Source organism: Chiroxiphia lanceolata, chromosome 12 (genome assembly GCF_009829145.1).
Source record: "Chiroxiphia lanceolata isolate bChiLan1 chromosome 12, bChiLan1.pri, whole genome shotgun sequence".
Classification (NCBI taxonomy): Eukaryota; Metazoa; Chordata; class Aves; order Passeriformes; family Pipridae; genus Chiroxiphia; species Chiroxiphia lanceolata.
The window spans coordinates 16,337,183-16,360,381 of NC_045648.1; the positions used below are offsets into that span (position 1 = coordinate 16,337,183).

A 23,199-nucleotide genomic window follows, 5' to 3' on the forward strand; every position below is an offset into this window, starting at 1 on the left:
ACTAGTGGAGAGAAGTTGATTTAGGTAATGATCCCTTGCTCCTGTCCCCGGAGTGGCCGTGGGAGGCCTGACCCTGCAGATCTGCCCCCACAGAGCCTCCTGGCTGCTGCTCTGCTCCTGGTGCTGCGTTTGCAGTGGTCCCTCCTGGTTTGCCTGAGCCAGTCTGTTCAGAATGTCATGGGGAAACTCGGGACCCAAAATCAACTTAAGCCCTGGAATGCATCAGAAGAGAGTAGGAAAACACTCAGTTGCTGTGCATGGCTGTTAAATGCCAACTTCCTGCCATGGGATTTCTGGGCTGTTTTGGAGCTGAGTGACCAGAGTTCAGGTGGTGCTTCAGGATTTGCTCATCCCCACTTGTGTGGCTGCTGGTGAAATCTTCCAGGGCTCCCTTGTGTTTATTTCCTTGTGTTTGGCGCCCAACCAGGATTGCTGCTGCTGCTTTTCTGGTTCAGTAAACCTTTTCTGGAGTCACATTGGCTCGGGATCCTGCTGCGGATCCTCGGTTGCAGAGCTGTGATTCACTTGTTCCAGTCAAGTACCGGATGGCTTCGATCCCTGTGTGTCTGTGTTGGGTTCTTGGTAGCAAAGGGTGATGGTTGTGGTTACGTTTTTGAGTGCTTTGAACTTATTTGTTCAAGGGAGGATGTAATGCAGAGCCTGAAAACTTCAGCTGGAGGTCCTGTGCTCTATGATCAGTGATTTTTCTGTGATCAGGAGTAAGGTATAAATGGGATTTTGTTTTGCAGCTGCAGCAAGGGGAAAAGGGAACAGGCAGTCATGAAGTATCTGGAAGGGGGTGTCTGAGCCATGGCAGGTATAACTCTGTATTAAAACACTCCATTTGGGCAGTTTGTTAACTGACAGTGCTATAGTTGAAGGGACTGAATTAAATTTATTTCCCCCTCCATTTAATCATTTCCAAATACAAGCTGTATAAGGAAAACCATGAATTTTTCAGGACAGGGATTTGATCTGATGGGGACTTTGCAGAAGTAGGAGCCAACTTGTGGCAAACTCCCTGGTCACAGACCCTGTGACTCTCACTGTGGCGTGGAGTGGGCTCACCACCAAACTGCTCTGTCACTTGGCCTCCTAAGACCACTGAACTTGCAGTGAACCAGGCAAGTCTCAGAATGTCTCAAATATTCGGAATATTTTACACTTGCTCTTTCTTGTCTGAGCATAAGCAAGATTTCAGGTGTTTAATGGTGATTTTTGCACAGTATTTGGCACTTATGCTCCTAATCTGATTTGACTCCATGTGTCGCACAACAAGAATTCCCCTCGCTCTCCAAATGCAAAAATAGGGGTATGAATAACCCCTTAACCTTGTGCTGTCACTTGACTGAGGCTTTTAAACCTCAGCTCAGAGTATCCCTTCCATCCTGTCGCTGATGAGGCAGAGCAGAGAGCCATTTGCCAGGGTATTTGGGATTTTAGTTGTCTGAGTAAACAGGCGGGTTTCTGGTGGTTTTCCAGCCGCTGGCAGAATAACTTAGCAAAGGACTGTAAAAACCTAGACACAGAGGTGGTGTGGAACAAAAGGCTTCCTCCTCCCAAAGGCATTTTCCCACAGTTGAACGTCTTGCCCATATTCTTCCTCTCTGAACTTTTGTCCAAATAATTTGCTGCCACTCTTAACTTCTTTTTTTTTTTTTTTATTTTAATCAGATTGCTATTTCCATCTTTGCTCTAGATTTTTCTGAAAATAAACTCAGAAAATGTTTAGAATGGCATATTTATTTCTGCTCTGAGTAGAGCACATGATGTGCCTCTGTAGCCTGGCTTGGCCCAGTGTTCTCCTTGCCTTGGTGCAAGCTTGTGCAATTCCAGTATTTCCAGGTTGGATTCATTTCCCCTTTTTGCTCACCTTCTTCTGGAGCATTCTGGTGACATCAGCGTGGTGTCACCATGTTCATGCTTTTTGGACTTTGTAATGGTGAGGTATTTAAAATACTGGGGCGAAGCTGAGATGGCACAAAGGGAGTTGGGACTCTTGTTTCCTTTCCCCATCCCACAGCAGGGATCAGGGTCCTGGATGTGACTGGGTGTTGTGCCTGACCTGCCATGTGATCATGAGCGTGGTGAGCTTCAAACCTGGGCTTTATCTGGAAAGAGGTGACATCACTGGATCCAACAAAAGTTAGTCTAGCCCCAAAATACCTTTTCTTTTTACTAGAGGCTTTAAATAAGGTTTCTCGGAGCAGAACAGGGGATGTGGAACATCAGAGCATTTGCAGCAAATACAGGTTTCTCATTTACATGGTGAAGGTCAGGTCCTTACTGGATAAAAGCTGTGCCATTAAAATAAGCCCAAACCCAGGCCTCTCCAAAGTTACAAAGCTATGTTTGTTGAGGAATGGCTTTTTCCAGAGGCCAGCAGAGTTGAGGCAGTGCAGATATCCCCCAGAATTCCACAGCCCTGGTTAAATGGAGCTCTGTCACAGCGAGTGCAAACCCATTGTTGCAGAAGGGGTCTTATTAAACAGTGTCCACTTACTGGGACAAAACATCCTGATTTCCAGGCGTAACTTAGGAAATTCAATGTACTGTGGGCAGCACATTCCAAAAATGTTGTCCAAAACAGGGATGACTTGCTAGTGAGCAACAGGAATTGCTGCTGTTGTACAGGGTCGTGCTTAGAACTGTATTTGATGTTCCAGATGACATCTTGGAAACTCGGAGTGCCTGGAGCTGCCTGACGAGCGTTAGGTGGGAGTCTGTGGGCGGAAGCACTTGAGGCTGATGCTGCTTCCATCCGGGTCTGCTCCCAGCAAACCTCCCTTGGTTACTTATTTGATAGTAAAATTCATGTCAGGGCCCTAAATGTTATGATGCTGGAAGGAAATGCTTTGTTAAACTCCATGTTTCTGTCACGTGGCGTTCATAAGGTGTTAATTCATTATAGCAGGAATGCATTTAATATTTCCAAGGAATGGAATAAACTTCGTTGTGACAAAGCATTCCTGGAATCTGGTATAAGGAATCACTGCAAAGCTTTTGGAAATGACATGTTGTTTGTTCCCTGGCTGCCAAGACATGTAGTTCTGAGTGTAATAGAATTTTTTTTTTTTTTTTTTTTAGTATTATTTTAAATTTTAGCGTTACCAGGTAGAAAAGTCCTGTGAAGTCTCCAGAGGAATTTCAGCTTTGTACTCAAATGACCCATTTGCTATGTGCTTTAGGTTTCTGTTTGGCCAAATGTAAATCTCGTGGTTGGCCACGTGTGAAAACATTTGATGCTGTTTGCTTTTGTCTCAACATAATTTTCCAAAAATCACACCCAGGCAGCCTTCTCTCAGGGGCACTGGGGTTCAGATGGGGACTGGTGTGAATTGGGATGTTTTCAATGTGAAACTGAAAGCACTCAGTTTTTAGCTACTTAAAATATTTGTTTCCGAAAAGCTAAAGCTAAATAGTAAATACAGTTGTTGCTATTCCCCGTGGGTTTAATTTCAGTGAGCAGGACCATTCTTGCTATGCAAAGTAGAAGGGTTGTTTCTGCTGTAAATTGGAAGCCAACGTGCCACGGAGAAGTCAGAATTGAGACTGAAGTTGATGCAAAACAAGCTCTATTTCTGAGTGATAGAGCATCACAAAAAATGAAAACGCAGCTTCTTCCCCTTTTATACTTGTCCCAAGCTCTGATCCCTTAGTTTTGGCCTTGCCTGAGTTAGAGTTCCTAATAGGAAATAAACCCCCGACCTCTGATGCTCTTTGGGAGTGTAGGGCAGCCCTGTGTTCATTCAGGTGTCCTTGGCACCTGTTGAATTGTTTTCAGTTTTCTGTTTTGAAACTAATCTCTCTTCTTTACTCCATGAACGAGACAAACAAGAATGTGGCTCTGCTGGTGGTGTCAGGTGTGATGGGTGAAGGAAGGGATGGTTGATCCCCACGCTGAGCTTGTGTTATAACAGTGAGTCAAGGTTTTTGTACAGAATTTATCCATAGGAGCCTTTTCTTTCTGGAGAATGTAACTACTGATTTCTCTGCTTAGGAAAGTTGGTCGCTGGGAAAAGAACCTGGAATTTGTCATTAGAGCTGTGACTTTATGGGAAGTAACTGCAAAGGCTGAAAGTCCTCTCTACACAGCTCAGTCCCAAACTTACCTGTTGAGGGTCATGATTCCAGTCCTCCTGACTTCTGGTGCTTTGGAATTAGGAGGATCTGAGTATTGAGGTGATGTTTTCTCTTGGTGGCTGGATCACTGACAGCCATAAAGAGTGTTTGGAGGCTGTTGGGTGGATGCAAGCACATCATGCTGCCGAATTTCATCAAGTCACTCAGTAGCTGCAAGGAAAGCGCAGCCTCGTTTGTTGTAAAACACCTGGGAGGGTTTGGAGCTCTTGGTAATGCCAAATGGTGCATTTGAGCTCTGCCTGGAATACAGATCCCTGATGTTTGGGAGAGGGCTGCCGGGTTTGTGTGGGATGTTGGTGCAGGAGGCTCCAAGGTGACAAGGGAGTCAGCTGGAGGAAAAAAGAATAATAATCTGTTAAGGGAAATGCTGATAATGTTGCAGTATCTTCACCATCCCAGGTGACTGGTGTTAGGAACATTGGGAACCTTGAGTTTGGCCTGTATAGGATTCCTTAGCTTGCTTTTAGCTTTTGATCTTGAGCTGTGATGAAAACACTGTGTAAGTAAATGCTCTGAAAACTGCTGTGGGAAGCTTCCTCAGTAGCTGAGTTTCACATGTGAGTTTGTACTTCACAAGTCGGTGGCTTTTCAGAATTTGAAGTGCCCATATAACTACAGATGCTCTTGTTTGTGTGGTGTGGCAATACAGAATCATAATTGCTGGTATTTGGAGGAGCTCACTGTGGTGAGTGTTTGAACCACTGTACATACACAACACTCAAATACAACTGCTGGCATCAAATCTTTTCCTTGTTTTTACACTGAGAACTTTTTCCAGATGTTGGGAATCTTTTCAGGTCCAAAGTCTTACGTAGACAACTTTCAACAGGATCTGAGTCCCTTGGAAGAAGTGAGTCAGCCTTGTGCAAGTGTCTTGGGCAGTTGTGATGCATTTTGGCATTTCCAGTGGTGTTGCCTTCTGTTTTGGGCAGTTTTTGAGAGTGGTGGGGCACCCAGCCGGTGTAGAGGGAAGAACTTGGAAAGAATTGGCTTCAGAGGGACACATGTATCTTCTTGGTGTCCTCCCTGTGGATGGCACTGCTTCTCCATGACCATGTCACAGTGCCTGTCCTTGTTGCCAGGCTCCAGCACGTCTGTGTGACAGCAAAAGGTTGTGGTCCTCTGTGGATATATTTGGGAGGGGATCCAAATACAGCTGCTGGGGACAGGGGAGCAATTGCTCACCCTGTGAGCAGGTGGTTCTTGGCTGTAACCTGCGAGTAACAGTGGTGTCCTACATCCCACCTACCTAAAACTTGGCTTCTTGGCCTTCTCCTCAGCTACTGGTGGTTTCTCACTGGTGCCCACTTACAGATGATGGCACACTAAGATCCTTCCCCCCAGTCTTGTCTAAGACATTCCTGGTTTTGTGTCTTCCTCGGTTCAAAACTTCTATCCCAGAGCACCATGTGGCACCTCTCGTTTCCAGGAACAAGCAGCACACAGATCCTGTCCTGGCCATCTGCTTCAAAATTTGATCTTCTGAGAGAGTACTTGTGGCTGAAACAAAGGTGTGAAAGAAAAGACTCAGTTTTCTGCCTGACTTCCTGATCTGGGGCACCCTCCATGTTCTGTGACATCACAAACATGCCTTTTCATGTGGAGAGGGTGTATTTTAATTCACAGAAGATCAAGCTTTCATTGCTTTGTGATTTGAGGAATTTGGGAGCTGGAGGAGTTAATCCCAATGTTGGAAGTTAAAGCTTGGATATTTGCTTATTGTCTTTGCAGCCCCTCAGAAAAATTGTCTGTGATTGTTGGAGTAGGATTGTGAAGGATGCAGACTCTAAACTCTGTTTTACAGCACATAATCAGGATAGAGAGGAGCTCCTGCTCAAGAGATTTCTACTTGGGTACAGTTAAAGTCCTCTCAAAGTGGAGAACACACACTTAATAGAACCAGAAGAATCTGTATAATTGCACCTGAAAATAGTCAACTGGCAAAATAACTGATTGCTTTGGGTGTTAGTTCAAAGATTTCTTTTTTTTTTTTTTTTTAACTTAATATTTGCTTTTGCTGTTAAGGAGAAAGCGTGAAGAGACTTTCTTCCAAGATAAAGAAATGAAAAGTTGAAGTGGTTCTGAAGGTTTCCACTTCCTTCCTGGTGTTAGTGAGCTGGGTCAGCCCCGAAGGAGCATGTCAGGTGCTGCCCTGCAAAGGGTAGCAAAACTTCTCCAGAGCCACAGAGGAAGGAGCTGGTGTTTGAACAACCTCACTGTATAAAAATCCCAACAGGCCACGGCTGTTTTTACCATCCTGTGCTGCTGTGCTGTGTGTGGAGGCTGGTGGGACAGTGACTGCTCCGTGCAGGGAGCTCTGGGTCACTGGTGTGAGGTTTGTCTCTGGTGTTCTGAGCTGAGGCACTTGGGCTGTGGTTGGTTGGCTCCCTTTGCTGCTTGGCTTGAAACACCAACAACCTCGAGCTGTTCTGGTGCTTTGAGTGCCTGACACTCATCCCAAGAGGTGGTTTTTGGGGTGTACAGAGACATGCACCTGCAACGTGGTTGCATGGATGTTGTCTTGGGCAGTTCCTGTTCCCTCACTGCCTGGATACAGCTGCTTGCAGGGCCAAGTACTGAAGGGAATCCTGGAACTCTGATTAAATGCCTCCTCTCTGCTCTTATCACTCAGCCCAACTCAGCAGTTGCTTTGCTGCAGTTGCCAGAAGTGATGGTGTTTAATTGCTCAGCTCTGCTGTCAAGAAAAGAAATGGATGTGCATCCTCACCTCAACGTTCCCGTGGCCTGTTCTGGTTATGTGTGTAATTACAGGTGCATATCTAATTTTTGGAAGACCTGTGGAGAGTTGTTCCAAATTTTGGTCCCTTCTGCAGCTGGTAGCTGTGGGTTTGGTGTGTTCTTGTGCAACAAAACACGAATGCAGTCAGCATTCCATTGTGTGGCAGATAGAAATGTGGAGAGGGATTTAGGGGAAACCGGGAGGATTCACATGAATAAACAGTCTCCCTTGGAATGAGCTTTCCTGTGGGGGAAGAATAACTTAAGGATAAGTTAACTCCTAATAATCTACATCCTAGTCATCTAGGATCTGAGAAATACCGAGTGGAAGGAAAGATGTGGAGAGGAGAGTGTGGGGGAGCCATGTCTTGAGGTTACATTCCAGAGCAGGAGCTTGGAAGTGACAGGACTGGGCTGATCAATGTGCATCAAAACTAGGCTGAACAGCAACTTTTTAATAAAAAGGGAGGAAGAGCAACATTTCAGCATAATTTTTTCTTCTGGGAGCAACAGTGTAAAGTGGAAAGTCTTTGGAGTAAAATCCCACCTAGTATGCATGGAGGAAAATAACTATAATAGAAAATAACAATTTAATAAAAAACCCCAATTTCTAAATACAATGAAGATCTGGTGAAATACTATGTCAGGTGCCTTTGTAATAGTTTGTAATACTTCTGCAAGGACTGAAAGGCTCTCTGAGCAAATAAAGGTGATACTCTTTGATTTATAGGCTTTTTAGCTATGCAGTAGTTTGTTATGTAATAACCAGTCTCTTTATTTTCCTTGGTAGAACAACAGGCTTGAAATATCCTTATTTGTATTGTTAAGAGAGCTGAAAGTAATACTTGAAAACGTGGGTGAAAACATTGCTGTCTGGGGTGATAAGTTCTAGGATGGGACAGTGGAAGGGCTTGGAGTTGTCTTTAGGGATAACTGGGATGGTGGATACTGAAACTGTCTGGAAGGAGGGTGTTTGGGATCTCTGTCCTTCTCTTGTGCCACGGTGTAAGTCCCTGACTGGTGTCCTGCTGTCCCTTGCCAGGTATCTCTGCAGGCAGCACTCAGATTTGGGGGAGGTTGGGTGCCAGCCTGCTCAGCATTCATTAATGTAATTAATTATTCCTATTGCTGTCCTGCACATCAGGTAGAAAGCAGGACTGATTGGGTGGGTTTTCCTCTTGCAGAAGCCCAGTGTCTTGATGACAGTTATATTTTACTGGGAAAGAGACACAGGATATTCTTGTCAGCTGGTGCATGGTCCAGCAAATACCAAATTGCACATCCAGGTTTGTTCCCTGTTCTGTACTGAAAGGTTCTAGGGAACAGGGTCTGCACCTACCTACTGGTTTAACTCAGCTGCTTTAGAAACACTCCTGAGTGCAAGTCTGGGTAGAGGCAAGTCTTCAAAGCCTTAAACAAGAAAATGGTGAAAATACCGGAGGTTTCCCATTCTCCCCCACTGCTGTACAAGTTGTGTTTTGCTATTTCTGTGTCGAATCCCACCAGACTGTTTTCTCTGAACTCGAGAGAGCTCAGGTAGCTGGTTTAAAAATACCTGCAGCAATTAGAGACTGCAGTTAGAATTCGAGGCATATCTTGTTGGGAACAAGAATGAACAAGTGACTGCTAAACTCCTCATGCTTCCAGAACATCCTCCCTTCAAAGGTGGCTCCTGCAGAGCCCTGGGAGGGAAAAGTTTTGGGGTGTAAACAGGCAAAATTACTTCTTGTAGCGGAAATCCCGGCTTATAAAATAACATGTTGCCAGGGCTGTGTTTTGTTGGCTGTAAAACTAAGTAAGAATAAATGAGCAGAGTAATGGTAAATAAACTGCCAAGTCATCATTAAAAAATGGTCTGAGCTAGAAGAGGCTTGTTGGGAAAAGGATGCTGGCAGGTTTTCCAAGTGCAGATGCAGGTTGTGCCAGCAGAACAAAGTGCTTTTGCAGGTAAAGCTGCTTTTTGCAGGGAAGTGGTACAAGCCATAACCACATCTGTGCTGGGGCTGCTGCCAGCCTGAAGATGCTGCCAAAGATTACATCCCCAAGCCACTGCTGCATTGGCAATGGTTTCCTGGGCTTAAATAGTTTCTTAAGATGGCTAAATTATTTTTTTTTTCCTTGATTGAGAGCTGTAGATTAAGGCATCACTGGGTGGATTCACTGCCCGTTTGTCAAGGTGGCATCACCTGTATAAAACAGATTTTCCCAGTGGTGGGGAGATGAAGTCAGCCCAAGGGAAGTGCTTTTTTTCTTTTCCTAAAGTGCTATGGTGTGTGGTGATGCTTCAGTTAGTGGGGAAAAATCCCTCACTGTCTAAATGAAGAGGGAATGGAGCATAAAAGTGGGTGCTGCTTTGAGGAAGGGACGGAATCAGAAGCAATAAGGGACAGAGAACTGAAGAAAAATAAAATACCTAGTGCTCACCAGACTGAGGGCTGGAGGAGAAAGAACATGGAAGAATGTTAAGGGTATTTTTTTTTTTCTCTGTAAAAATTCTTTAATGTTCTTGTAAATTGCCCCTGGCTACAAATTCTTGGGCTAAGCCCATGTTTGTCATTAGTCACAATGTCTCTGAAGGGTTAACATGCCACCAGTGACTGTATATCCAGCTATTTCTGAGCTAACCTGGCATTGCCACCAGAGAAGTTACTAACTGGGATGGCTTTTGCTTAGCTGTCACATAAGACTTCTGTCTTACAGGTTTTTGTGGGTGCCACCTCGTTGTGCTCATGGAAGTTATCATCCCTTACAATTTTCTTCTTCCTTTATTTGTTGGAAAATGTTAATTAGAAGGTTCTGAAGTGGAAGTCAGGATCCAGGACCTGTGAGATTTTTGCATAGTGAATTATTTCCCCCAAGAACCTGCGAGTGTGAGAGCTCTGATTTCTGGGGATAAAGCTCTGTTCACAGTCAGGTTATCCTGGAAACAGCTGATTTTTAGGAATCGAGAGCGCTTGTCTTGAGGTGATGTACAGTTTGGCTGGATTATTTATATCCTCTGTATTACACAACTCTTTGAGCATCCTGTGATAGATGTTCTTCAGTAATGCCCAGTAGCAAAAGCAGGTGGGAGACAGATCACCCAGAACTCGAGACTTAACCGGCACTCAAGGGACATGTTTGTGCTGAACATCCTTGGGGTCTGATCCTCTGCTTGCTCACTGTCCAAAGAGGGGACACCCTTCCTTTAATCATCATCTGGAAGGACCTTTGAGACCAGGAAGAGGACAATTTGAGAGCCCTTTGCAGAGAATGTAGAAAACTTAACCCAGAGAAACTCAATTAGTTGTTTTGTTGGTGCACACTGGAGCCTACAGACAGACCTGCTGTGGAAACTGTCCATGGAAAAAGAACACAAGTTATCAGGAGTTTGCCCTTCTCAGTATAACTGTGATATTGAGAGCCAGAACATCCTCTCAGAGTTTGTGTGATTTCTTCTAAACATTTCAAGTCTGCCATGGCATCAGTATTTATCCAAGTTACTTCTGATACCTCCACTGATCTGCTCATAGCACCCTCCTAACACTGCCCACACCGTGTCCCTGGACCAGGTGATGCCTCTGAACGTTCTCAGAGCAGCAAAAGCCAAGTTCTGTTGTCCTGAAGACGTGAAAAATCCTGGTTAGCATTACCCAGGACTTCTCAGTGGAAGTCATTCACTGGCCAGGGCTGAAGTGGCCTGTTTTTACACTGCAGGAGCTGCTGGAAGTGGGAGCTGCCAGAGCCAGCAGTTTTCCTCCCTGATGGGGAGGAACAGTGCCAGTCTCCTACAGATTTATAGAGGCCAGGATGTGGGTACAGCCCTGAACCAGAACCTGGCAGTGGACAGTGCTGACTGGTGGAAGAGCAATGTACCGATAGGAGTGAGGGAAAAGAGCAGGGAAAGCTTTTTTGGGACTCCATAAGACTTGTACAGAATGATTTAAAGGAAAAAAAAAAAAAAGCAGATGTACAATTCCTCTTTCAGCTATATTCCTTTAACATCTGTTTCTGCCTCTGAACAGGAGAGTTTCTGGAGCTCATATCAGCAGAACTGTGCTTTCCCAAAATCACACAGGTCACTCAGGAGTTGAGTCACTGAACACAGCATTCCCCTGAAACCCAAATGTAGTGCTTTGGCTTGTTTGCCTTTTATCAACTTGATGGATAACTGACCTGACATATGCCACTTCCAGTCTTTCCAACTTTGACTAATGAAAGACCTTAAAAAAAAAAATAAAGTGTATTTCTGTCTTGTTGGGCTCACGTGGTTACGCTGACGACACGTCACTGTAGGTAGTGGCAGTACTGCCACAGTTTACTATCAAAATCTGAGGCTTGATAGCTCAGGTGAATACAGCCCCCAGACAGTGAGGTAGAGAGGACTAATCCTGCTCTTTGTAGCTGGTGGGATAACGGAGGAAAAAAGTGGAGCATCTGGCTATAGCTTGCATCAAACTGTGCACCAGTATAATTTTAATTTATAGTTTTAAGTCTTTGGGTCAGGAAGATTTGGGGGGGCTGTTGACATGGACAGGACCCAACTTTAACATGCCTGACACGGGGCTCTTGGCAGACTGAGACAAAATTCTTGGAAGCAAGTCCGTGTTGTCCGAGTTGTGCCAGCTGAGCTGTTTGGCCACACGGTGATCCTGTCCTGGGTTAAAATAAACCAGTGACCCCCTTCCCCGGGTCAGTTCCTGTGTCTGCTTCCCTTGTGCTCCCGTCACCCACCGGCCCATGGCAGGTCCAGGAACCAGGGGGGTTGAGTGAGCTCGTGTTGCTGCTGAAATAAATACTGTCTGAGCTGTTTGTCCTTGGTCTGGTCCTGCCCAGTTACTGCCCTATTTCAGGTTAAAATAATAATCCGAGTAGCTGTTACTTCATCTCAGGCAGAAATAGAGCTGGTGAGTAGCTGAGCCATTCTGGGTGATTGGAGTCTTCCTTGGCCTCTCTGAAGTCTCGTGTAAGGGAAGGGATTTATCACCCCTGCTCTTGGGCTAAGCTGAGGTGTTTTGGTACCTATTGCCAGTCACTAAACTCTGCCTTCATTCAGCATCGTTTCTTTCTGTGGCAAAATGTGCTTTTGCTTTCCTCCTGAAGCAACATAATGTACTTTATTGAAGCCAGGCATTAGTGAGTTGTTATATTGCTCTGAGACAAGAATTGAAACCATCCCCATGTGGTTTTCTAGTAGAGACTGTGCAGAACTGACAGTATCAAATGGTGCTTCTTTCTGCCATTGGGGTGCTTGTGATCTGGAGAAAACCAAGTTTTTCCTGTCTGATGGTGCTGGATACGTTTGTGGTCCCTGTGTAGGAACAATGCAGTAACTATGTGACTGGTCCAAACTAAGTGTGGTGGGATGAAGAGTTTAATAGGGTTGGGGTCATGTAGGATAGAAGAGGAAAAGCAGAGACTGGGGGTCTGGAAGAGCAGTGGTATCAAGAGGGAAGGGGCTGAAATACACTTTGTGGGCACTGGTTGTGGGAGCAGTGTTCTGTGGATGGGCAGGGAAGGTGACTGTGTGTCGTTTGGGATTGGGACACAGGTCTGCTAGTGCTTTTCCTAAATACCCATTTCTAGTTCATGGATTCTCAGCATATCAGAGCAGCTCTACGGCCCTGGAGGTTTGGTGTGAGGGGGAAATTGGTGGTTAGCAGGGACTCTGACTCTTGGATCTGGTCCTTTCCTTTCTGGGTGGCCAAAGCTTTTTTGGGGGTCCTCCTCTCTCCGTGTCCCCAGCACTGTGGGCTCTGGGCTTCCTCTGCGGCGGGAGAGGAGATATTACAGAGCTGCTGAAATAGTAAACTGGGAGAATTATATGGAAATGATGCCATCGCCTTCTCCTACTCTTTTAAGGCAAGTCTTTGCAGATCCATGAGTGGGAGGCAATGGGTTGAATAAACCCGTTCTGAAGCGTACTCTGGCACCCATGTGATCCCACTCCAGTTCCCAGTACGGCAGCAACTCCGGAAACTGGAGCTGTGGCTTATTTTGGTTACCCAGATTTACTGAGCTTTTGCTCATGTGCTGGGATTTCTTGTGCTGGGAGACACCAGAAGAAAGAAAATACTTTGGGTGATACTGCTGCTGTGGGCAGTAAAATATCAGCTCAGACCTGTGGGTCCGTGCTCTGCAAAGGGCCAACTTCATACTCCAGAACTGTAGCAAAAGGAAGGAGAAATCAAAATGTTCTTAAATGTGTAAAATAAGGGTTAATGTCTCTCTGTCATCAAACCCTAGATCTCCTGGTATGGAAGCAAGCATAGCTGAAGTGTTGGAAGATGCCTTCCGTGATTGTTTTCAATTTGTCGAAGCTTCTGCAGTCGTCTGAGAGCAGCAGGGCAGATCCATCCCATCTTCTTTTTATTTAGAAGTATTACAGTGTGAATTCGGTTTTTGCATTTCCAAATTTGCTAATTCATCCCGGAGTTGTTGCTTTAGTATTTTTTTCTGATTTTAAAAGCTGTGTTAGACAATGGCTCTTCATTGCAGCTCCTAATCATTAACCTGAAAGCTTTCCAAAAGGCTCAGAGAAAATGTAAAGCAGCTGACTGCTTCATTTCTGTCTCTTGAACCAATTAACTGAAGTAATAGAGTTTTCTCCAAAGTTGCCTTTTATTATCTTCCCCTGCTAGAAGAGCGTATGTTCATCAGAGCTGGAAACGCTCAGTAAGTGCAGATAAGTTACTACAAACTGAGATCATCAGATCGAGCTGCCATTTGGTGCTATCACGTAATAGTTCTAATTCAGCAATTCTGTAAAACTTAATTTTCAGAATTAGGAGATGATGTGTGAAGGGAAGTTAATGAGATGAAGAAAGATGTCGGGAGCTAAGGAGAGCATGGGTGTCGAAGCTGAAGGCAGTGGATGTGTTAATGGGAAGTTAGAGCGAGGTGGCAAATGCCAGATGGAGGACAGCAGATGACAGCAGTCACAGGGAGTAGCCTGGCTTGCTGTGGAGTTGTTTGGAAATGCCAGTGGCAGGAAAACAGGTATGTTTTTGGGTGGTTCAGTGCTCAAACTCAAAAAACTCCTTTCATGTGGCTTCAGTGGGATGTGGGATGCAAAGACCATCCCCTCAGTGAGTGTGTAGAGAATGAGTAGCACTGATTTTGTTGTTATGGTCTACAACAGGAGTTTGGAAGGTGAGGAGTATCTCAGATCCACCTGCAGCTGTGCTGTCCCCATAAACCAGGCCAATGGCAGAAATGTGATTCCCTGCCAGGCCTCAGGGGATGGCAGAGGAGAGAGGGTGGCTGGGTGGTGGCAGACTGACCTGTTTAGCTGCTGTCCTCCTCTTCCCACAGCAGCCCTCTGATGTTCTGGCTGTAATGGAGCCAGGAAATATTAGATTACACACAAGTTTTCCAGCAGCTTCTCAGAGTGCTCCATTGGTGGTGGTTAAAAACTGGCAAGTTTAAGGAGATCATGTCCTGGAAGTACTCAGCACTTAGAACTCATCTTCTGCTTTGGATTCCTGGGAGTTTTATTAAGCTGCTAGAAACGAGCTTCTGTGATTGTAAGATTTCCTGTAGTTGTGTCTGGAAGGAATGGATGTGAATGGATCTCCACAGATGGTCTCACAGTGCACTGGCAGAACAGCGCAAACCTTGTGCTGAGGGTTGTACTGTGATGTGTTTTAACAGGCTAAAAGCTGACCTAAACCACCTTCTAGATGTGTATTGATGTCTGAGGTGACCTGTGTGGGGCTGGGAGAGGTACAAGTGAAGAGCAGAGACCTGGTGACTGCAGAATTTGGTGCTGGTGCCCACTTGGGTATTACCTGACGGAGCAGCTGTTTGGTGCCTGGTGTGTGGTGTTGGTCACATCCCTCCCATGGTGAGGCTGCTCCTGCTCTCCCTGCTCCCCTAAAACGTGACATGTAGGTTATTTATCAGCTCTTCCCCCCTGGCACGGCGTGCACGTGACGAGCTTTGGAGATGCTGTGTGATCCTGTGTGATCCTGCGTGTGCTCGGAGGGCAGCGGGAATTTCCACTTGGTGCTCTCCTGTTGCAAACACTGGGGTTTTGGCTGTTAAATATTTACAGTGGTGGTGACACCCTGTCCCCAGGTGCCACTTCACTGGAGCAGATGTTTGTGCTGCTTGGTTTCAGGCCAGCATTAGCTTTTGATGGCTCTTTGCTCCTCCACCAAGCAAAACCCTCAGTCTTTGCTGTCAGCTGGTGGGAAACCATCAGTTTCCTTCCGCTGGGGAATTTAAATCCTGTTTTGTGTCACTAATGCCCCCATGGAATATGGCAGAGGACATTGCTGAGGTGTGCACTGGTCACAGATGTCTGAGGCTTGGGCAAAGCCAGTGTTTTCAGAGTGTAGAAAACCCAAGTGGAAGCAGAATCAAACCCTGAGTGCTGTAAAAACCTCTACTGTTGGGATGGAGGTGCTGCAGTTGGGAGTAAAGCTGTTGAAATGCAGAAGCTGCCACGTGTAGAATACAAAACCAGGCATGACGTGGAAAGAAACAAAACAAAGAATTTATGGATACCGTGTCTCGAGGAGGTGGGAAAGGATTTTGCTGGAGAACTGAGGTTAAGTTGTTCTCAAATGGTTTTTGTTTGCAGTGAATGCTGAAACTGAACCAGGAGCTTCCTCCCAGTGTGAGGAGAAGCTGAACTGTAAAATGTGCTTTTCTTGGTAATAACAGCAAGAATTAACTGCGCAGCTCGTCTTGATGGATGGAAACATGAATGGATCGAGTGCTCCAAACTGTCATTCAGCAAATTGGGCTGCTTGGAAATTCTGATTTAAGCTAATGTCCTAATAATATTTAATTTATAATTCATTTATCATTTAAGTGCATCCAGATTCCTCCTTCCAATTCACGCTTTCTTATTTTAACAGCAAAAAAGAATTCTAACTCATATCAGTGACCAAGCTTCCAGTTGAATTAAATTCTATTAAATTAAGGAGTTTTATTTGAATTAATAATGCTTCTTTGGAGAAGTCCAGACTTTTGCAGGGCCGAATCTCCTGCTTGCATTGGTGTGCTGGAGCATGGCAACATAGATAAGGAGAGTAAATGTAAATACCTCCAGTGAAAAGCTGTGGTGGAGTGGGATCTGTTTGAAGCACATTTGGGACTTGGCTCCTTTGTTAGCCTAAAAAAAATGCCTATAAAACCCCTGCTGAAGGACTGAGTGTGTTTCTCTCTGGACGGAGCTTTATTCGGAGTGTTTTGTTAGGGAATCTTTTGAAGTACCCGGAGATTTTCAACAAAATGGCTGCTTTCCTCGGGTTTGTTCCTATCTGGATATCAACAGGCTCGCTGCCCTCGGCTCCAGGCAAAGCGCCTCGGCTCCGACATGTAAAATTTAATAGGTGCTGTTGTAAGGGAGATGTGCTGGTTCAGCTTTCATCAGACCCACGGTCATGTTGGCTGTTCCTTCGCTCGCCGTCCGTTTCTGGCTGCTTTCCTTAGGAAAATTCCTCTTTGTAAACAGAAAATAGCCTTAGTAGGAGCACACACTCCGAGCCCCGGGAGTAATCCCGTCTGAGCAGTAGCGTAGCCTGTTCATAACTAATCTTGGTGGTGTTAGTCGTAGGCAGTAATCCCCTGTGCCAGAGGAGAAGCCCAGCAGCTGCAGAGCAGAGGCTGCACCATCCCAGTGCTGTGGAACACAGTGTTGTTTAAATATTCCATTAATTTTCGCAGCGGGAGCGTCTGAAGTGATGGCTGGGGGCTCTTGCAGCAGCGCAGTGTTGATGAAGGGCTGGAGCAGAACTGGTGTTGAAACATCACAATATTTTGGTGTCCTGTATGCCCAAGGTCCAGGACACACCTCTTGCTGGGGTGGGTGCTGTGGCTGACTCCTCCAACACTGCTCCCAAATAATGGTGAGGAGAGTGTGTGCACACGTGAGTGATTCCTGCAGAGCGGCTGTTCCTGGTACCCCGATGGTCTGTCTGGCCTTAAATTGCAACAGTCCTTCGTGCCAGAGGTTCTGGCATTTGTTTTTAGCTGTAGTTTGTCTCCCAGCTGCCTCCCTCCCCGTCTCCCGTGTTCCCTGTGTGCTGCCAGCCGAGGTTGTAACTCTGTGCAGGGATGAGCAAGGGCACGGCTGTGTTAATCCTGGCCTCCTGTATCCATGAAACAAGCAGTTCAGTTTTAAATACCACATCTTGGGATGTGGCAGGCAGCAAAAGGAGGCAGCCCAGCTATTTCTGGTAGGAGCTTGTCATGCTGCTGGTGTCTCCTTTTCTATTTTAAATGAACATGTTGAACCTGTAGCTGGAGGAAGCTGGAGCCCAGCAAGGCAGGAGAAGGTGATAATACAGTATAATCCTAAATAACATGCTTTGTACGCTGACACTGCACTGCTGGGATACCTGGGGGGATCTGACCCAGGGAATCTTGTTTTGGAAAGCTGTGGTGCCAATGTGTTGGGAAATTGGAGAAGCCACAAATGAAACCCTCTTGTTCTTCATGGCCACATGTCCTTTGGTGAGTGGCATTTGCTGGATCTGCCTTGTTGTGCTTAATAATCACTGCAGACCACTTGAGTTCCTTATTAATGTGCCATAACTTATCCTGCAGTGCAGGGGGAACCTTCTGTCTTTTTAAAAAGTCAGCCAGAGACCACTACCTCAGCTGCCTCTCAGCCTATTAAGTGATTAATAGGTGTTCCCAGAAGCCTTAATATGTGGCCAAGTGGGCTGCTGTGGCAGAAGGTAGGGCAAGACTTCAGGCTGATTTTAATTAAAGCTCTCTTAATGCTGTTGCTTTAGAAATTAAAGAAGTAGTGTTTCTGTGTACATCTGGCAGATCTCTGGGCTGAGTGAAGGTTCCTTGTGTTGAAGAGCTGTGTGCTTTGCTGTCTGAAACTCGTAATTTAGAGTTATAGGTGCTGGTATCATAACCAAGATAATCTAGAGATAAGATTGGTTTATTTACTGAGGTGTATTTTCATCTTTGATTAAATTGCTCTAGGAATTGTGTCTAAGTGAGCTTTTAAGAGCTCCTTTTGGTACTGCTACACAATACAGCTTGAGTTACAGGAAAAGATATTGTGGAGACCCCAAAGGCAAAGTAACCTGGAAGGATCAAAAACTAAACCCTGAAAGAGGCTGCTGCAGGAGCCTTTTGGTGAAAGAGATCTTTAAATTCCCATACAGCTTCTTGTTAGCAGGACTGACTTGGAACAGCTGAAGTGCTTGCCCCTGTCTCTGGATCAGGGATGGATGCTGTTGGAAAGCTGGTGGCATGTGATTGTCAACCAGGCACCTCATGAATCACAGTGAAGGGCTTGGATCCACATCACCTGGGAGACTGGTTCAAATATGGGCTGGGACCACGTTTTCACCACACTGTGTTTTGGCAATCCTCATTTGTGGTATTTTCTGCCCTATGCTGTGTAGATTTGCCATCCCAGCTGGTCTAACCTTTCCAAAGCTGCTTTTGTTCACATGGGCTTTTTAAGCTGGAAAAATTCTTAATTTGGCCTTAAACAATCTGTGCTGGCATTAATAAGAGTCAGAACACGCTGCAGAAGGAGAGGAGTGTCACTTTTTATAGTATGAACCAGAAGACTATTCTTTATGCTTACGTTTTCACCCGAGGGCTTTATTTCAGAGAAGATTTTGTTGGTGTTAGTGGTGAGAGATGCTGCCCTGCTTTCCCCTCGTGCTAATGCAGCTGCTTGTGTGGTCAGGCAATCAAACAGATTGGGGAACTGATTCCGTGAGAAAACAACTTAAAGGTAAAGAGAAAATCAGCTTCTGAGCCAGTATTTGCGGCATTGCAGCATAGAATTGGCTGTACTGGGATGGACTGGTGAGCACAGGGCGTGCAGGGATGGGGTGGGATCGCTGCCCTGGGGGACAGCGTTGGCTTTTGGCAGCTCCACGTTGTGGCTGTAGCTGGAGGGCTCAGGAAATCACATTGCTGGTTTCTGTCCTACTTTTCAACAGCTTCAGAGCATCCATTGAACATTGGCCCTCGGGCAAACTTCCATTTTGGTGTCAGATGGCAAAGTACACACAGCAGCTCTCAGGGGCTGCTCTTGTCTCCCTTGCATGGAAATGGTCCTAAAACTGAGCCCAGAGTGTGGATTTAGGGAGCTAAACCATGGTTCTGGGTTCTGGTACAGATTCACTTGGAAGAAAAACTTGTACTCAAGTGAAAATCAGCTTTTATTTTCCATCCTGTTTCTGACCTTTCTAGGCTCTATTTCTTTCCTTAGCTATGTGGCTCTGTGAGTATTTTCTGGATCTTGTGCTTAGCGAACATTTAGGACATTCCAAGGACTTTGTCATCTTACACTGGCAGCCACTTGTGTTCTGGGAGAGTTTTCAGCCCAAGTGTTTTGGTGGTCAGGGCTGGGACAAACAAGGAGTACTCTTGCTCTTCAGGTAGTGTGGAGGTTGTGGCAAAAATAGGTAAGATGGATGGAAATCAGCCTGTCCTGCATTTTACAGACACCCTGAGGTTGCATTGTGTGGGCACACTGGGTGTGGAGATGTTGGCACTTAATCACCTCATGTTGTAGCAGTAACTGATCTGTTCCGTAAGTTTTCAGCCAAATTTTCATTTCATATAGACACTTGGATTTACTGAAGTGGTTTTTTTTTTTTTTTATTTTTCTATCTATCAAGTCCAGCTTGTGATAGTGACCATGTATTGTGTGCACAGATATTGCTGTCAGACCCACTGATTTTCCCTTTGCCTATTCAAAACTCTGCTTGGTGTTCTCATACCAGTTTGGTTACTCAAGTAATGGTTGGTTCTCCTTTCTTTCTCCAGAATCCAGCGACTATCACTCGAATACTGCTTAGCCATTTCAACTGGGATAAGGAGAAGCTGATGGAGAGGTAAGCAGCCACCTTGTGCTTCAGACCTGCAGGAAATGTTTGTTCCTGGGTTAATGTGAGGCTGGAGGGATACATGGTGTGTGTGGCAGGAGAATGTCTTGTGTAAGCTCTAAATGTTCCCCCTTTCTCAATGTTCCTCCTTGTCTAAATATTATTAATCTCTTTTTGAGTTGTGGAAGTTGCCCATTGGAAAGAGGGATTTCCAGTTTGAACACATACAGGCACAGCATTTGGACAGGCTCTGGAAAAAAGCAAGCAGGAACAGGTCCCTGTTATCTTGCAAGTGTTTTGGGTTTGGGTTTCGCTGCTCTTGCCTGTCATGCTGGCATGTGTATTCCTGACATGTTTGTTTACTAGTCTGGCCAAGACGAAATTGCTTCTGACTGATAATGTTCCTGCCTTGTCTTCATCTCTGCAGCTCTCAGGTTTTCTTCAGTGTGTGTGTAACTAATGGCTTGAATTTTGCCTCTCCCTCCCCCTCAGAGCTGAGTGTTTTATGCTTATTTCTCATCTTTGATTCCCATTTGGGGAATGTTGCTGGTAAAAGTACTTTTTATAGTTTGTTGTTGCACAGTGGAGGCCAAATCCAGCTGCACTGGGGTTTTTTCAATGCCAATATTGGTGTTGAAGAGAGTTGAGGGAGCTGGAGAATTCAGTTTACTTCAGAAGCTGGGGGGAGAATTAATGTGGACCAGAAGGAGCAGTAAAGACTGTAAAGGGTCTTACTGGTTATGATCTTTGCTCTGAGGGCAGAAGGACTCAGGGCCTGGTTGGATTGTTTGTTTGACTTTCTCTTAATTACCATTTCCTTTGCCTGATGATCAGGGAATGGGAAGATGGCAGCTCTGTGGTTGTAAACCAGGAGCAATTGGTGGTGGGATGAATGATAAATGTCATTTAACTCAGGCCCTGTAGTTTGGTACTCTGTCACCCAGGGAAGGAGGAGCAACAGGTTTTCAGACTGTTAGTAATTATTTTGGAGTATAAATATTTCTGCTATCCTGGGCTAATGGATTTAGGACACCTTTAGCCCCCTTTGTAGAACATTTTCAGTGATGGTGCTCAGGTATCTCTTCTGTTTTGTTTAACCTAGATTTTTTTTCTTTTTCTGAAGTGATTATGTTTTTTACAGCTTTCTAGTCCTTGCTTTATTTTCCTGAGATTGACCTCTTTGAGTTTATGTTGGAAGTCTGAAAACTTTGTGTTACAAATATAGCCACTATTTAACTCTGGCTGCAGCTGTTAAACATTCTGATTTAGCTCCTGCTCTGCAATGTGTGTCCACTTCTTTGTTTGAGTTTCTTGGGCTGGTTCTCTTGGTCAGGCTAAAGTTCACCCTTCTTGGCTGCCTCCATCTCCCTGTGAGATGCCTCTCCACGAGTGTAACTGAAATGTCATCCCTTTATTCAGTAGGTTTTGTCCCTTCTCATTGAAAGCTTGTTTAAGGCTGCCATCAATTTAAAAAATAAAAATTAGGCTGTGTTTTTTTTTCAAAGGGAGGTGTCAGCCGGTTCCACCTGAGGTGCTTTTGTTAAGGCTTTTACAGTTTTCAATAAAACACTTCTAAGTACCCATTAATAGTTACAAATCCCCAGGTAAACATACTCATTAAAATACTTACCTTAATTCTATAGGATTACCCCTGTGAATAATGTAATGCATGACCCTTGCTTATGCAGAGGTGTTGCACACTGGTCAGAGTTTTGGTGCTCATTGATGTCCTGTTGTGTTAGAAAAACACTAAAACGTGATCTCTGGAGTATCTGGTGTTGCCTTCTGTCACTTCTTCACCAGATAACTTCCATGAAATCCTTTGGGGTGCTCAGCTGTGTTAAAGCTCACAGTGCTCAGGAGGGTTTTGTGATTGCTGTGGTGATAGGTGAGGTTTAAGGTGTGGGGGGGAACCTCCAAAACGTGCATTTTACTTGAAAGTCCCTGTTGTTGAGTGGTGTGTGTTTACAGTACCATGTCAGTGCCTGTTTTACCTTAGCTCACAGTGAGTCAGCACAACCTCTCAGCAGCCTTATCAAACCTGGCCTGGAGTAAAGCACACAAACAAAGTGGCTTCTTTTTGGATAAGTGGTGAGCTCTGAGCTCGTGACATCAAAATTTCCGTGGTTTAAACCACTTTTTTTTTTTTTTTTTTTTAGCCTGGTTATTTGTATTTTTAATGAGCAGGTTGTTATTGTCTGGGCCAGCTTTGTCATGGAATAATTGCACGGTGGTGGTGAGAGGGCAGATGTGTTACAGGTCCACTTACCATGGAGTAACAGCCACAATTAAAAACTGCCCTGTCCCATTGGTGAAACACTAATTATTTGTGTTGGAAAGCAAGACTGGGGGCTTGGAGTGGATTTGTTTGTAGGATGGAAGTGGGTAGTGGAAGAAGTACTCGAGTTCAGCCTCTGATATGCTGCATGTTTTTTGGAGAAGAAAGATGTCAAATACTTTGACAGTTTTCCTCTGCCTCATAGGCTTGATTCCCATAGACAGGAGAGCAGCAGGTGCAGAATGACCAGGGAACCTCAGGTGGAGCTGAAGGAGGTGCTTCAGCTTTGAACTTCATCTGGATTACCTTCCAATTTTACTGTGGCTGATGGTGTCCATCCCTCCTGAGGGGAGTTTTGGAGATGAACCTCCTCATAATGAAGAGACTAAAATGCAGCTTTCCTGCTTTATGTGCCTTCCCTGGTCATTTTGTTAAAAGCCAAGTGTCTCAGTGGGTACCCAAGGCCTGATTTCATCCCAGGCAGAGCAGCAGCCCCTTACAGGTGCTTATCTTGGTGGGCAACATCCCTGTTCCCTCTGAGCAGAGGAGGGATGCCAGGATGGCCCAGACTGACTCTTCTCTAGGTATCTGGTGCTTTCCTTGGGGCAAAAAAGTCCTTTACACTATTCAACAGAGGCTGAACAGGTGAAAAATGGTGTATGGCAGGAGTTTAGATGGGGAGATATCTTTTACTGTGAGTGTTCTGATGCTCTGACACTCACAAATGCTCTTTCATGGAAGTAAATATCCCAAAGTGTGTACTAGAAGCATTCTTTTGCAGTGAAAAGGCTTTTTATCTTTGATATTCCCGTGGATAGGATTTGATTATGTCTAGAAAACAGCGATTAGGCAGTTACAGACAGCAGGAGGAAATTCTGAGAAGATAAAGGAGCTGACAGCTTGATCCCTCTGCCAAAAAGACTTGAGACTGTTATGGATTTGGTCTTGGTAAGCAGAAGGACTCGAAAATAATTCACTGGTTTGTCCATGAATTTTAAAATAGCAGAAACCCCAACTTAGTGATGAAGGGAATGCATTTTGAAGAATTAACATAACAAATCCTCATGTATCAGAAAGGGCTGGATTTACTCAGTATCTGCATTGTGAAGGGAGAGCAGGGCACAGGATTTAAAAGGCTGTTAAAGGTGCTGTGCTTCTCCCTAGGATGAAAATAAGGATGAAGGTACAAAGAACCAACCCTTTAACAGAGGGAACTTGAGGAAAAATCAAAATCCT

At 45.1% G+C, this 23,199-nt stretch overlaps 1 protein-coding gene and 1 long non-coding RNA gene across 8 annotated transcripts in view; one reads left to right on the forward strand and one right to left on the reverse strand.

Moving 5' to 3' along the window:
- The window catches only part of ARIH1 (ariadne RBR E3 ubiquitin protein ligase 1), a 51,946-nt gene that overhangs the window by 2,408 nt on the left and 26,339 nt on the right, over window positions 1-23,199 (forward strand). For all 7 annotated transcript variants that reach the window (XM_032700423.1, XM_032700425.1, XM_032700428.1 and 4 more), the window contains exon 2: window positions 19,627-19,694. In XM_032700423.1, the coding sequence (XP_032556314.1) occupies window positions 19,627-19,694 (68 nt within the window). The remainder of the gene's footprint in view (window positions 1-19,626; window positions 19,695-23,199) is intronic.
- On the reverse strand, window positions 1,624-21,748 carry LOC116792937. Its single transcript, XR_004359319.1, has 4 exons — window positions 21,316-21,748; window positions 5,393-5,643; window positions 4,113-4,472; window positions 1,624-2,840 (listed from the first exon to the last, which is right to left on the reverse strand). It is a non-coding gene; the product is annotated as an uncharacterized LOC116792937 (long non-coding RNA).